Below are 15,356 nucleotides of genomic sequence, written 5' to 3'. Positions count from 1 at the left end.
ACGCTCCGGGGCTGCAGTGTCCCAGATCCGGCTGCCTGGAACGCCATTGCTGTCTCATGCCTCTCAGCTGCCCGGAACCACGGGGCGGGAGGGTGGAGCACAGGGGTCAGCACAGCAGGGCTCTGCAACACAGAGGGAAAGAGATGTGGCCACGGCCCTGAGCCTGAGCCAGGATGGAGACATGGCAGAGCAGACATGGGTTTCGCTGGTCAGGAAACTGGGGTCCAGCTTGCCTGTCCCTGTTCATTCCACCCCCATCCAGAGGCCGGATTCACTGCCTGGCAGCCTCATGCCTCTACCAGGGCCGCCGGGCACTCAGGCTGGCGAGGGCGCCTACGGCACCAAGCCAGTAGCCAGCCAGGGCTTTGGGGCTGCAGCGTCACGCTCCGAGGGCAAGACAAGAGCCAATGAAGCAGCAGTGGCCCCACAGACAGCAGGATCAGGGCCTGCGAATCTGCTGAGTCCTGCATGCAGAGGCAAACTGGGGCTCTCAGGGTGCGGGAATCCAACAGTGCTGGCGGGCGGCAGCATGGGATTTGGAATGGCTTCAGTTTCTTTCCTTCCCAGCTACAACTCTCCCCAGGAGAGGGAGGCAGACGGGGAGAGCCTCTAAATCCCAGCTCCAGAGAGATCCTGGCCACAGCCCATCAGCGCTGCACACTCCGCTCTTGGGAAACAAACCCCCCGCCACCGTGACTGGTGGGGGTCCACCGCGAGGTCAGGGCCTGCCTCCTTTCTCTGCCAGCGCGAACGTTGTGTCTGGCCATTCCCTGCTGCTATGACAATGGCACGGCCTTGTATTCAGCCCTGAACAACAAGCTACAGTCGGAGCTGCTGCCGGACTCCACCATCGTGGGAGTGGCAGAGCCGTCTGGGGGCAGCACTGGGTTAACAGAAGGGAGGGGGCCGTGTCTGGGGCCGGGGCTCACGGGGAACAATCCAGGGAGGGCTTGGAACAGCCAGAGCAGTCGGAGGGTCACTCGGCCCTGCCTGATGGGCACCCCCAGAGGGTGACGCCTGGCTACACCCGGCCTTTCTAGAGATAGGGCCCTGGCCCTGCACTGTGGGGCCTGGTTTCCCTGCCCTGCTCTGGTGCTTGCCCCGGGATTTGTGGGGTTCCCAGCAAAGCCCCTCCTGAGGAGCCTTCCCCATTCCCTCAACCTCTCCCGTGTTAGCCCCCCCCCATTTTCTCCACGCCAGGCTCAGCAGCCACCTGCAAAAGCATCGCAACACCCCTGTCCCTCTCCAAGCCTGGGGAAGGCCAGCGAGGTGACAGTCCCCTCCTGGAGGCAGCCCCGACTGGCAGAGCTGAGCATGGAGCTAAGCCAGCACAATTAAGGCAGTGCCACTCATTGGGGGCCCCCTGTTGTCTCTGGGGCACCCCCCTTGGCTAGGAGTTTTGTGGGCAGATTCCAGCCCCTCGTCTGTCCATGGCGGGCAGGAGGCGGGGCTGAGATGGGACAAGGAGAGCCCCGACCTCCAGGCTAAGTTCGATGGAGTGGGAAGCGCAGACCCATCGCCGAAACCCTCTTGCTCAGGACGGAGCCCTGCACCACAGCTAGAAGGGCCGTGGGCTCACGGAGCAGGGGCCGAGGAGAAGCCGGGGGCCCAAACACACACCTGGCGCCATTCCCCAGCAGCCATGCCCATTCCGCACGGAGCAGAAATCCACTTCAGACTCTTCTCCGCCCTGGCCGCCCAGTGGTCGGCACAACAAGCATAGGTGCAGGCTAGAACACCAGATGCAACAGCTTGGTGTTATTTATATAGCATCCACAGGGCGCTCGGCATTTAGCAGACAGAGCCTTGCCCTGAAAACCTTGCAACCTAAGGGTGAAATACACGGTTTCCCAGGCTTTTCCAGCCAACAGAAACACAGCCGCTCACATGGGACTCCAGCCCAGCACATGTGCGGGCAACAACTCATTAACCCTGTAGTTGCTGGATTAAAATAACTGTGCACAAAGAGCCGGGGAGAAGGAGCCAGGTTGAAGTGAGGATATGGAGACTGGACAAGGAGCCTGGGAGCCAGTGGGAAAGGGGAACATCGGTGTGCGGGGGTGAGTGAATGAGGAGCCAGGAGGACGCAACTGGGATTGGCTGGGCCAGGGGCTTTAAGGAGCCAAGGGGTGGAAGGGTGAACTGGGAAAGGCTGGGCAAGGAGACTGGGACGGGGATGAGAAGCTTGAGTAGTGGAGACTGGGACTGGCGAGGTGAATAGAGTGGGAATGGGACGAGGAGTCAGGGGTGCAGAAGAGACAGGACTGGGACAGGTTGGAGGGGAAAGGGCCCGCTGCAGCGCGCTCCCCTCCAGGGCCTGGAATGGAACCCAAGAGTCCTGGTCCACCTGGAGGATGACAGCCTACTACTGCTATCGGTCACTCTGTTAGCTCAAGCAGCAGACATCTGCGTGGCGGCTCTAAAGGGTCCCTCCTGTCTTTAATGACATGATCACATTCTACTGTATGTGAGTACATGTACATAATGCAATACTGCACAAAAGAGAAGAACCAAAACCCATTAGTAACTGACGGAAACAGACACCAAAACATTGTAGTATTTGTGGTTGCATCTGTTTGCCACTGTTTAGTAAAGCCCTAAACGCAAACACACACTCACCCTGTCTCTTTTATCTCCCTCGCCCACACTGGCAGCTCTCTGGCAGCACACAGGGAGATGCAGCTGCCAGTTCCCACCCTCAGTTTTACCTGCATCCTTGAGCCCAGATGTCTCTGGCACTGTGGCTGTTAACTCAGCAGGGAGTGAGCGAGACGGGGAGAAGAGGGAAAGGGAAGAAACCAGCCTGAGGGAAAGAGACTCTGGCCAGATCTGCCCCCAACTTCCAACCACCAACAAACCCAGCTGGGATTCCCCTGTGGACATTAATGTCTCAGCAAAAAGCCTTCTCCCCAGACATGGTCCTTAATGCAGACCAGTCTCTCTCTCTCTCTCTCTCTCTGTTCCCAGCCAGCTTGCTGCTCCCTCCCTGCAGCCTTGCTCAGAGGCCGGGAAGGGGATGACCCCAGGGGGGTACGCAGATGCCAATGCCCAGGGCAGAGTGGAGGGGCAGGACCACAAGGAGGATCCGTTATTCCCCACCAGCATCTGAGGTTGCCACCAACTCATCCGTGCCTGGAGCTGCAGCTCCAGCTCAGGCTGGGGGGGGGTCTGCTTGCTGGTACAGGGCCAAGTCTCCCCCACTGCTGGGGTGAGGTGCAGGTGTGGAGCTGGAGTCTCCAGTGCACGGAAACCACATGACTAGGGCATGCGCTCACTGTTCCCGGACCAGTGTGGGCAGGAGCCCTGGCACCAAGATCTGAGCAGTGCCTTCCCCATGAGTCTCACTCTGACCTCCCTGCTCCCCTTACTGGGAGGGGACACCCCTTCCTTTAACCTCAGCACCCCCATCCTGCCAGCTGGGCACCCCCCGACTCCAGGGATAGTCCCTCAGGCTGGATGAAACTCGATGCACTGGTTTAGCTCTGGCAGGAGAATGCTGCCCTGCAGGGGGGTGCGGGTGGGGGAGGGTGAAGCTTTTGGAGTGCCGCTGGTGTGCAAATATTTCCAGAGCCAAGTACCATCCCAGTGCAAACACTGCAGAGAAAGGCAGGCCCAGAGAGAGGGGGCTGGAGCAGCGTGTTGGAGCAGGAGAACAATCCGGAGGGGAGGGACGACCCATCAGCTCTGGGGCTGAGGGAATGAGTCACTGCTATAAAACAGAGCCGGGCCTGGCACTGCACCCAGGGTAGGGGAGCAGGAAAGGGGGAATGTGTCCCAGTGTCTCTCCAGCTGCTCCGCTCTTCCCAAGCAGCACACAGGCCCCTTAACCAGCCTCTCACCCTCACTGCCCCTGAGGTACTGAGCTGCTCAACACACAACAGAACCAGGACTCCTGGGTTCTACTCCAAGCTCAGGGAGGAGTCGCGGGCTCCAGCGCGTTAGGGGAAGGGGCTAGGGTCCAGAACTCCTTTCCCTGCTGTGCCACTGACCTACTGAGCGACCCTGGGCCAGTCACGTTCCCTCTCTTTTCTTCAGTTTCCCCATCTGTGAAATGGGGATAGTATTTATTTCCCCAGGGCACAAGGGGGTTGTGAGAGGTAATGAGTTAACACTTGTGAAGCACTCGAACATGCCGGGGGTGCTGCGGCCATACAAACTCCACACTGCCCCCTGCACTGGAGCACGGCCTTTGTCTTGATCCAAGAACTACTTACCTGGTCACCTGAGCCATCAACCTCTTCCTCTACAGTGCTCCCTCACCTCCCCATCTCCTCCTTCACACTGCACCCCATCCCGCTCCTCCAACCCCACTGCACCCCTTCCAATAACCACCCCACACTGCTCCCCGTCCCGCTCCTCCAACCCCACTGCACCCCTTCCAATAACCACCCCACACTGCTCCCCGTCCCCCACCTCCAACCCCACCGCACCTCTTCCAATAACCACCCCACACTGCTCCCCGTCCCCCACCTCCAACCCCACTGCACCTCTTCCTATAACCACCCCACACTGCACCCCACCTCCAACCCCACTGCACCCCTTCCTGTAACCTTTCCAACCCTGCTCCCCAGCCCAGCCCATCCACCCCCTTTGCACCCCTCTCTCCCATGAGGTCCCCATCACCCACTCACCATTCCAAGCCACCCCTACATGACCCAACCAGAACCGGGCAGGCATTGAGAGGGCAGCGATGAACCCTTTGCAGTTGACCTTTAACAGCTGCTGATCTCTGGCTGCTCCTGGCTTTGAACCCCCAGGCCACGGAGCGCCCTGCAGTGCAGGTTGCCAGCGCCTTGAGCCGGAGAGGACAGGACGGGCTCTGAACTGCAGCCTCAGGCCAGTTGCTGCCCCCCTCTCTCCCTGAGGCCCTGCCAGCCTCTTGCCTCTCTGTAGAGGCTGCCTTTGTTACAGCACAGGACAAAGGCATTTGCGGTGGAGGAGGGGAGATTCCTTCTCCAGAACCAGCCCTAGCCAGGGTCTTGGCCCAAGGCCCAGACTGGGTCCTTGCTCTCCGGCCTACTCCCTCCCTGGTGTAGAGGGCACCGTTCCCATCCTATTGGACGCAGCTGGGTGAGGCGGTGCCATGGGGATTTGGCACAGAGGCCTCTGCACCAAGGGGTGCCCAAGGCAACGCTGGTGCTTGGCACACAGCGGGGAGCACCAGGTTTGAGGAGGAACGGGCTGGAACGCAACCTGCAGAAAGGGCCCCTCTCTGTGCTTTCACCCTGGGGCAGCTAGCCACGTACTCTTCAACTCTCACGGCTCCCATGCCCAGCCGGTGCCCACCCAGTGCTTGCACTGCTCTCTATCACAGTGCAAAAGTCTAATTCTCATGGTGCCAGCCCAGTGCGTTTATCTGCCCCTTGCAATCCTCACTCTGAGAAAGGAAACTCTCTCCCCAGAGCTAGGTTGCTGGGTGGGGCATCTATTCACATTAGTGCCCGACACTTTACCTTCAGACCCCTGCCAGGAAATCCAGGCTGTGCCTGGCTCAGATGCAGAGAGCCTGCATCACTCTTTGCTTGGGGCGTGCAAGAGTCTGGATGCAATTATGGGGACAGCGTAGCTCTCTGAGAGCCAGCGAAGCATTTTTCCCTTTGGCGTCCCCTCGAACATTTCCATTCCCCACCCAGCCGCCACCCCCACAGCTTGCAATGTGACAGCTTAACGCCGAGCCATAATAATCGCTACCATTCGCTCCTTTCCGGGGACTGGCACTCAAGGATCTCAAAGCACTTTACCAATACTGGGCCCAATTAAGGGGTAAGTCCAAAGAGCAAACCAAAGGAGACGACCCTATTATGATGCCATTATAAATGGGGTGTCCCTAGCTGGAGTGCTGAGCTCTGGTCACCCATCTCGATCAGGAAAGAGCAGATAGAGGGGCTGGGGGCTGGGGGCTGGAGAGATTCCTGTGTGAAGAGAGATTGCAAAGATGGGTCAGTTAACAGAGCAGATGGGTCAGAGGGGACAGGCTAGGGGCGGGTAGCTAAATGGCAGAGAGAGGGGAGATTGGGTGCCCCTCTTTACCCTTCCTCTTGATACATGATCAGAGGCCTGGGCAATGAAACTGAAAGGCAGCATATTTATAAACGATGAAAGGAAAATCTGCTCACAGCCACAGATATCACAGAGACCTAGAACTTGGCAAGACTCAAAAAAAGGATAATGAGAACTATATTCCCCCCACTCCAGCTGTGCCAGGTGCTGTACACACATATCTAGAGACAGTCCTTGCCCTGAAGAGTTTCAGCCTAAACAGACAAGAGAAAGTCTGGGAGGGGAAACTGAGGCAGAGTAACAGGGCAGTGACTTGCCCAAGATCACACCGTAGGTCAGTGGCAGAGCTGGGAATGGAACCCAGGTGTCCTGAGAGCCAGTCTAGTGCCCTGCTCACTGGACTACACTGCCTCTGGATGTTCTTTTTAATGAGAACGAGAGGGGGGTTGTGGTTTCTGGGTGCAGCACTTTGACAGCCTGGGGTAGAGGGTGCTGGGCTGGAGACATGCTGAGCTCTGTTATTTTCAGTTGCATGGTGCACTGAGAGTCATGTTAGAAACACAAGAATCAACATTATCAACAGTAAACGGCGCCTCCCAGCCCTCTTGTGAAGTGGGGATTATTATCTCTGATTTGTATGCGGGAAACTGAAGCACAGAGGGGAGATGTGACTTGCCCACGGTTACAGAAAGGAACCCAGGAGTCCTGACTTTCAGCCTCCGACTAGATCATGCTGTCTCCAAGAGCCGAGCAAAGAACTCAGGAGTTCTGACTCCTAGCCCCCTGTTCTAACCACTCCTCCCGAAGAGCTGGGAAGAGAACCCAGGCATCCTGACTCCCAGTCCCTCTTGCTCTAACCACTGGACCCCATTCCCTTCTGCTCATGTACCCTATAATCCAGGAATAAGACAGGCAGAGGCAAAAGACATCAGAAGCTCTGTTTGCAAGTGTACTCATGCTCCAGGCTTGAGTGTACTCATGGCTCCGGTCCTTCTGCACACAAACCGCCTGCAGCTCTGGTCTCTCTCCCCAAAGCTGTGGGGAGCTGAGAGTTTGCAGGGTTTGGTGCAGGAGGGAATCCAGGCTGGGCTCGAATCGCACCACCCGGGGGCACGGGGTGTCTGATAAAGATTGATCTAAAAACCTTCATGCCTTTGGCTTTTTACGAATAGGAGGGTTCCCGTGATCAGAATTCCACTCCCTCCACCCCCGTCCTGGCCTATATACCCCCCCTACATCCACACACCCCCCTACACACACACACACTGCAGAGAGAGAAGGCAGCTCCCTACCTTCCGAGAGGAGCCTGGCAAGGAACTCCGTCCAACATCCCCAGAGAGCAGGGCACTTCCCACGCTAGGACGGTTAGCAGCACCCGGGTGGCAGCTGTCCACGCTGACCGAGTCCCGTGCCTGCTGCTAGCCCAGGCAGTGCGTCCGAAGGGCTGGCTCCCAGCAGCAGTACGGTGCAGTGGGAGGGCAGCGCTGGGCTGACTGTGTGGGATTCTGTATCTAATAGTCGTGCTGCGAGCTGCAGGGGGAGCAACTCACACACACACACACACACAACAGAAAAACAAGCAAACTTGGAGGGGAAACAATCCGAGGAGAAGGAACGTGCCCTCTGACACCAGGGGATGGAGGGAAAGCTGGCCCTCCCTGCTCCAGGGGCATCCCGCCAGCGAGCACCATGCTCCTGCAGCTAGCCCGCAGCATGGGAAAAGTCCCTCTTTTGAGGAAGCCCCAGAGAGAGCCTTCCCTCACTCACACACTCTGTGGGATTGAGACAGCTTCTCCCAGGGCTGGATGTCCCCTGCCAGCAAGCATCAGAGACTGATAGTGACGCAAGGGGACACACTCCGAGGAGCAGAGAATTTGCAGGGAAAAGTCACTGAGGACAAGCTGCCCATTGCTCCGGGGTTTTAGTGACCCTAGCAAGGTCAGCAGCTGAGCAAATCCCCTCTGGCCTGCCCACAGAGTGCCTAAGAAGTCTGTCCCTTCCCTTCCCTTCCCTCCCCAGGCCATCACTGTCCCTCCCGGCTTATCTGGAAAGCTGGCAGCACTGTGCAGCATTGCAATTAAAACAAACATGGATCCGGAGCCGGCGAAAGGCCATTCAGAGTTTCCAGTGACATTTCCAGAGTGAGGACGCGTTCCAGGGAGAGGGAGCCCAGCCAGAGGGCTGAAATAATGAACTGCACACACACACACACACACACTCCGCCTGGTTACAAAACAGGCCTTGAGAACTCACGGGCTCTCACACGCAAGCATACACGCTAGGGCCACACGTTCATCCACAGAGACATGGAGACAGTTATGCACCCCCACCACACATGTACTTCTGGACACATATGGAGGCATACATGACTAGCGATCATTCATGTGCATATTCATGCATGCAAACACATGTGAACACACAGATACAGACAAGCATATTCCCAAAGTGCCCTGGCACAAACATGCCAACCCAGACCCCCATGCAGAGTCTAGTGAGGGGTAGGGTGCCAGCCTCTGCCAGACACACCCACTGGCCATGCATGCCCTTCCAACATGCATATTTCACTCCCCTGATCAATTCTCCTTGCTCCTTGAAGAGTCTGTGACAGGCTGCCAGCCCTGCAGCCTGGAGACCTTGGTCTCTCCTCTGCCCCAGAAGCAGCAGAGCAAGCTCCCTGCAACCTGCGTCAGTCCCGACAGAGGCTGGCCAGTCTCCAGCGCCCTCTGCTGAGGCACTGGTGCTGTGGGCGCCTCTTGTGCTAGGAGCTGGATTGAGACAAACTCATTTCACACACGGGCTCCAGATGGGAACGGCTTGCAGTTGCTGCTGACCTGGGCTGTGTTTGAACCAGGGACTAGCCCCGGGGCTAGCCACCCCACCCGCGTGCGATCCATTCTTCACCTTCGATCCATTCTCCATCTTTGCACCCAGCCTCTATTGTATCCAAGCCACATTTCTTAGGAGATGGGATGAGGGGAGTCAGCTGGATGCTCAAGTAAATTTGTTCATCTCTAAGGTGCCACAAGTCCTCCTTTTCTTTTAGCTGGATCAAAGGTTCTGCTTTCGGCCCATTTCTCATCTCACCATCCGCTGCTGCAGGCCAGACAAATATGCTGTGGGCGGCATATTGGGCAGCGCAGTCCCCATCGCGAAACCATTGCTCTGCAGACCACCCTGGGATCGCCCGAGTGTGGGAGATGGTCTAGCAAGGCAGAGGCGGAGCATGCAGGAGGAATGGAAGAGAAGTGGGGGTAGTAGAGACTAGGCTGGGTGGGATAAATTAGATGGGGAGGCGGGCTGCTTCCTTGAGCTGAGAAGGGCCATTGCCCCCCTGAACTGGCTGTGAGGTTATTTCAGGGATCCATCCCTGGTGCACAGTGGGAGTTTGGCAGCAGCCTCTCTTAGCCTTATGATCCAGCTCATGGCTCTCTGAGCCCAGCTCCCTGGAGGGAAGAGATGAGGTCATGGAGTGGAAATGACCGGGCATGACTGGCTGCAGCTATGGTACAGGCAGGTTCTCATCTCGTGTCTTTCCTCTGGTTTTGGTCCAGATGAGCCTGGCTTCCACGCTGGGGTGTTTGCAAGCGACACGCAGAGAGGGGCAGTGAGCCAGGTCCTACCGCCCCTCCACTACAGCCGCTTGCGAGGAACATACATCATGCAGAGCGCGCTGGCTCTTCCGAAGAACTCTGCAGCGGTGGGACTAGAACCCAGGAGTCCTGCCTCCCAATCCCCGACTCTAACCACTAGAGCTTGCAGCCTCCAGTGCCAAGAGCAGAACCCCATCTATTCTTTTAACCACTAGAATACACTCCGTCCTCGAGCTCAGGATAGAAGCCAGGAGTCCTGGTACCCAGCCCCACCCCCCCACCGCTTTAGCCACTAGACTCCCAATCCCCTCCCAGAGCTGGGAATAGAACCCAGGAGTTCCGACTCCCAGCCCCAACCCGAGTCCAGCAGTGAGACAGGAATCTGGGAAGAAGCAGCTCCTCCCAATCCGCTGGGTGTCTCTCCGGCTACCTCCATCTTCTCAGCAGCAGCAAAGGACTCAAGGGGGTAGGGCAAACTGGGGAGGCGGGGAATGGAGACTGGGAACAAATGCAGCCCCTGACCATTGCAGAGCTGCATGCACCAGACAAGGAGCCTCGGGGCAGACAAGCAGGGCCCGTGCCCCGGGAGCAGGGGTGCTCTAAGGGATTTGGTTAGAGGGGTGATGGCAGGTAGTTGGGGACTCAAACACAGCAGGGGGAGCTGCCCTGGTTCTTGTACAGCGGGTGCGCTGCATTGCTGGTATGCAGCCACTCCTGGGGTCAAATCTTCACAGGTGTATCACAGAGCTAAACCTCTCCCCCCCCTGCCTTGGACAGCCTGATGCTCAGGAGGCATCATGCCATCTGGGACTTGTGGGCAGGAGCACATGCTGGAGAGGGAAAGCAGAGACAGGTTTCCCGAGGGACCGTGCCATGTGACTGGAAGCACGAGCCACAGCGAGCTCTGCAGACCCCTAAAGGTGAGCGGACTGTGGACGGGCTGTGCTGGAAACCCAGCTCTAGCCCTAAAGGATGGATCCCCGGCGTGTGTATGTTAGACCGAGCCCGAGCGTCCCGCACTGGAGGAGGAGCTGGGCAGCTGCGAAGGCTGTTTAGACAATGCTTTAATCTCTTGCTTCCTGCTCCAGTGTCCTGGCAGCCCCCCAATGGAAGCCCCACCCTCTCCTGCCCAGCTGCAGCCTCAGGCCCATGCAGAAGCAATGGTGACTTGCACAGAGCCCTACGTCCCTCTCCACCCCGGGACAGAGCTCCCTTAGCATGTCACTGTGGCCAGAGGGGACAGGGAAGTGGCCTCTGGGTTTTGTTCCCAGGGGTTTAGTCAAAGCTAGGAGACTTACCTTCCTTCCAGCTCTGTCTGATCCCACTAATCCCAGCACTGCACCCCTGCAAGGATTCCTCAGTCCTTCCTCCCTTCTCCCCCCCACCCAAGCCTCACTCTAGGCATCATTCCCCAGCCCTGCACCTGACTGCACTATCCTGGAGGCCACAGTGGCTTTTATGCCCCAGCTCTGACCCCCGCATCCCTTTCACCAGCCCAGCACTGACCGGCACTGCTGTGCATCTGAGCATGCACAAGGGGCTTTGCTCCCCAGCCCTGCCTCACATCGTGGTCATCTCCACTTCTCTCTCCTGCACTGTCTGGGCCTTCCTTCCCCTCTGACTACAGCCACTGCTCTTTCGGCTCACCACACACACAGGAAATGGGGCAACACCTCCCCAGCCCTGCTCTTCCCAGGCCCTGACTCTAGTTATCTTGTGCCCTGAGCAGGCAAAGCCGACCCCGCAGTGTCCAGATGAGTATTAATCTGCCCCCGTTGCTGGAACCAGAGCCCTGTGAGGTGGGGCAGACTCCACGCTGTTGCTGCTCTAGGGAAGTAAAAGCAAGGGGGATCTCCAGGAGGAAGGGATTAATCCAGCAGGGCAGCTGAAGGTGACAAGGCACTTGCCTGCACTTCCCTTTAATCAACATTCCTACAAAGGGGAGGGAGAGTTGGGAATAGTGGCCGAACTGGCTCTCAGGCTGCCCTTCCGCACTAGGGTTGCCAACTTTCTACTGGCACAAAACTGAACACCCTTGCCCCGCCCCTCCTCTGAGCCCTACCCCTTCTCCAATGCCCCTCCCCCACTCACTCCATTTCCCCCCCCCCCCCCCCCCGGGGCCAGAAACGAAAGGTTTGGGGTACAGAAGCAGGCTCTGGGCTGGGGGGTAGAGCTGAGGGGTTCAAAGTATGGGAGGGGGCTCCGGGCTGAGGCCCGGGGTTGGGATGTGAGAAGGGGGTCAGGGGTGCAGGCTCTGGGCATCGCTTACCTCAAGCAGCTCCCAGAAGCAGCAGCAGCGTATTCCCCCCGCCGGCTCCTACGCGGAGGCGCGGCCAGGCACCCTCCCCACAGCTCCCATTGGCCGCGGTTCCCACCCAATTGGAGCTGCAGAGCCGGCGCTTGGGGCAGGGGCAGCGTGCGGAGCCCCCTGGCTGCCCGTGTGTGTAGAAGCTGGAGGGGGGACATGCCGCTGCTTTCGGTCACTTATTACCAATAGCCCCATCCCCCAGGAGTTCCCAGCTAGTGCCTCAGTGACAAGCTGCTGCCACTCTGTGCAAGGGGGTGAAAAGCCTCTGGAAAGTGGAGTCAGCTCAGCAACCTACAATACCTTACTGGTTAGTTTCCTTTTGTCAGAGAACTGAGACATTCCTTCAATGATCCAGAGCCTCGGGCACACAAGAACGGGCTGTGGCTGAATTCCCAGAGCCCCCTGCTCTTTCATCTTTAACCCCTCTGCAGCGAGAGCCTGCTGGGCTCTCCCTCAATGAGTCTATCTCATCCGCGCTATCCAGATAAAGAGGCGTCTTGGAAGAGAGGATGGAGCCCGGGCTAAAGCAGATCCCTCACTTCCTGTCCCCCCACTACTCCACATTGCCTTTGCATGAGAAACTGAGCACCAGTCCATTGCTTTAATGCTGACAGAGTATAAACAGCTGATGTTGGCACAAATCACTCAGGGTCTGGAAAGATCTAGGGGAGTTAGCATAGAGCTGGTCCAGTGCCGCAGTGGGCATTCTTGCTACCGAAGGCATGTAGCCCAGAGTTGAATACACACAGACTGAAAGCTGCTTTCCCCAGCAAAGCCCGCCAATTAAAGACTGGCCAGAAACTCAGGCACCTGCTGGAGAGGGGTGAGTATGTGTGTTTAAACAATGAATTCATTTTCCTCCGCCTGAGAAAAGTTAACAGGGCACCTCCTGCTGGTTTGCCAACATAAAGCACCATATAAGAAAAGCCTTCCTCCAAAGGAGATGAGGCTGGGGAGTACACAGGATGAGAAATGAAGAATCAGAAAAGAACAGGCCTACTACAGTAGATAAATCCCGGAGGCCGAGAGGCACCACCGATTCCAGTCAGTCACGATGTTCCGATAGTGAGATCACAGTTGTTTGAGATGGGCAAGGATCCCCGCTGTGGGTCATAGCGGGCTCGATCTTAGTGAAAAGGCTAAGAACAGGCTCTGTTCCACCGCCACTCCCTTCCACAGCACACAGACAGTGCCAACAAGTTAAACCTCAAGGCTGCAGTGAGCAGGCACGTGAGGAGGACAGCATGTGGGCGCAGGGATTGGTTCACACGGAACGCAATGCAGGACGGGGGCCTTCATTTCTAACATGCAAGCAGACATTGCCAGATCCAATCTGATCCCCCAAAATTAGATTTGGTTAAAAAAAAAAAAAAGTTTCACAAAACTTCAGACCAACAGAACTACTCCCAGGATTCCCCCCCCCCCCACCTCCATTTTTAAATTCCAGAGGAAATAGTTAAATAAATTCATTAAGTGAACAGGCCCCTGCCAAGTTTGCAAGGTGTTCATCGCAGCAGGGTCAGAAGAAACTGACTAGGAAAGCGACTCGTCAGTTATCATGATTCATTTATGTTTTGGGGGGCAGGGACTGTATTTTTGTTCTGTCTGTACAGCGCGCAGCACAGGGCGCTCCTGGTCAATGACTGGGGCTCCCAGGAGTTACCACAATGCAAATAACAACACTGAAAAATGCAAAGAGCAAGCAACAGCATAACTAGTGACACACAAGCTGGATTTTTACAGTCCTCTGTGTGAGATTTAACAATCACTGGTGGTCTTGGTAACACAGGGAGGGACAAGAACTTGGCCTTGTCTCTGCTAGTGGAATTTCTCTCTAACCCATCTTCCATCAAAACAGTACATTTGCCTCTATACTACACAGGCAAGGAGTGTAAATAGCTCGTGTCATCAAGCCCAGAGGTTAAATCCTAGACCAGGGGTTCTCAACCTGGGAGTTACGTGTTGAGGGGTTCTGACCACCCTGCCTTTCCCTGCTAAATGGTTGTGGGTTGCTGGGGAGATCCCAATTAGATGCGGGAGGTCCCAGAAGGGGAAAGCCTGCGAACCACTGCCCTAGATCTCACTGAAAATGACCCTTGCAATGAGATCTGAATGACATGCATTCAGCTCCTAACAGGCTGGTGGCCTTTGTACCCAATGCACACACAACGCCATAAGGAGAAAGAGCAGCTGCCTATGAATGATCCTTTCAGAGTGCTCTGTAGCTGGAGACACACAGCCACAGCCCCACGTCGTCACATGCCTTGCTGACCCAGAGAGCTCCCACCGAACCAGCTAACATCCACAAGGGTCATCACAAAGTCTGTGCAGACCTCACTCACCTCCCTGGCTCCTCCTTGCTGAGTGGTCTTCGCCCTGCGATCCTCCTTCTCAAAGTACAAGCTTTCACTCGCCCTCACGCTGCACTGCTCCTGCTGATCTGAGCCCGGACCGTCCTTCGGTCACAGATAAATATTTAACACGCAGACTGTGACAGAATCAACAAAGCTTGACTGTTTCCTGTTTGCTAGATAACACGGTGCTAGCCGGACAGCTCTAGGAGCATGCAGGCATGGCCTGATTGATTAGATATTATTCCCTTCCAGCAGGGAAAGCCGGGTGCACAGAGCTCATGTCTCTTACAGCACTCACTCGCCTGGCATTGCATTCACAATATTAAGCTTTAGCTTTCACCCAGGGATTTCAGGGGTCTCTAACCTAACTAAACCAGTGATGCTATCACCAATTTACAGAGAGTCTGTGGCTTCCCCAAGGAGGGAGAGCTAGGACTAGAATCCAGGAGTTCTGACTCCCAGCAGGGGGCAGCTTTAAAGCTTAGGCTGGATAGGCAGCTGCCGTGGGTGGGTGCGTGCCTGGGGGAATTTTCATGGTGCAAAGGAGATCTCCAAGGAGAGCACCAAGTTCCAGGGAACCAGCACTAAAGAGGAGGAGGCTCTGAAAACGTCCGCTCAATGCGCAGCAGTAGCCAAAAAAGCGACCAACGTTAGGAGCCATCAGAAAAGGGGTGGATCGGAAGACAGTAAATATCACAGTGCCTCTGTATAAATCTAAGGATTTATAAATGCCTGAATGCTGTGGGCAGTTCTAGTCGCCCCCTCTCAAAACAGATCTATTGGAATTGGAAAAGGTGCAGAGACGGGCAACGAAAATGAGTCGGCGGATGGAACAGCTTCCGTATGAGGAGAGGTTAAAAAGATGGGGACTTTTCAGCTTGGAAAAGGGACGACTACCGGGGGCGGAGGGGTGGTGAGTACGATGGAGGTCTATAAAGTCATGACTGGGGCGGAGAAAGTGACTAAGGACGTGTGATTTCTTCCTTCTCATAACACAAGAACTAGGGGTCACCCAATGGAATGAATAGGCAGCAGGTTTAAAACAAACGTAAGGATGTACTTCACAGGATACTCAGTCAACCTGTGGAACCTGTTCCCGGGGGA

The 15,356-nt window shown here is 56.5% G+C and overlaps 1 protein-coding gene across 7 annotated transcripts in view; it reads right to left on the bottom strand.

Moving 5' to 3' along the window:
* The window catches only part of SORBS3 (sorbin and SH3 domain containing 3), a 37,003-nt gene extending 22,651 nt beyond the window's left edge, over window positions 1–14,352 (bottom strand). For 2 of the 7 annotated variants that reach the window (XM_073324822.1, XM_073324823.1), the window contains exons 1-3: window positions 7,293–9,863; window positions 1,621–1,730; window positions 3–122 (exon numbers count right to left, since the gene is read on the bottom strand). In XM_073324822.1, the coding sequence (XP_073180923.1) occupies window positions 3–122; window positions 1,621–1,650 (150 nt within the window). In that variant the 5' untranslated portion in view covers window positions 1,651–1,730; window positions 7,293–9,863. Of the gene's footprint in view, window positions 1–2; window positions 123–1,620; window positions 1,731–5,691; window positions 5,829–7,292; window positions 9,864–14,231 lie in introns of those variants that run through there. The other 5 variants (XM_073324827.1, XM_073324825.1, XM_073324826.1 and 2 more) reach the window with 5 other exon arrangements.
* Between the last annotated feature and the right edge of the window lie 1,004 nt (window positions 14,353–15,356).

Source organism: Lepidochelys kempii, chromosome 26 (assembly GCF_965140265.1).
Source record: "Lepidochelys kempii isolate rLepKem1 chromosome 26, rLepKem1.hap2, whole genome shotgun sequence".
In the NCBI taxonomy this organism is placed as follows: Eukaryota; Metazoa; Chordata; order Testudines; family Cheloniidae; genus Lepidochelys; species Lepidochelys kempii.
This window is presented reverse-complemented; position numbering and strand designations above follow the sequence as displayed.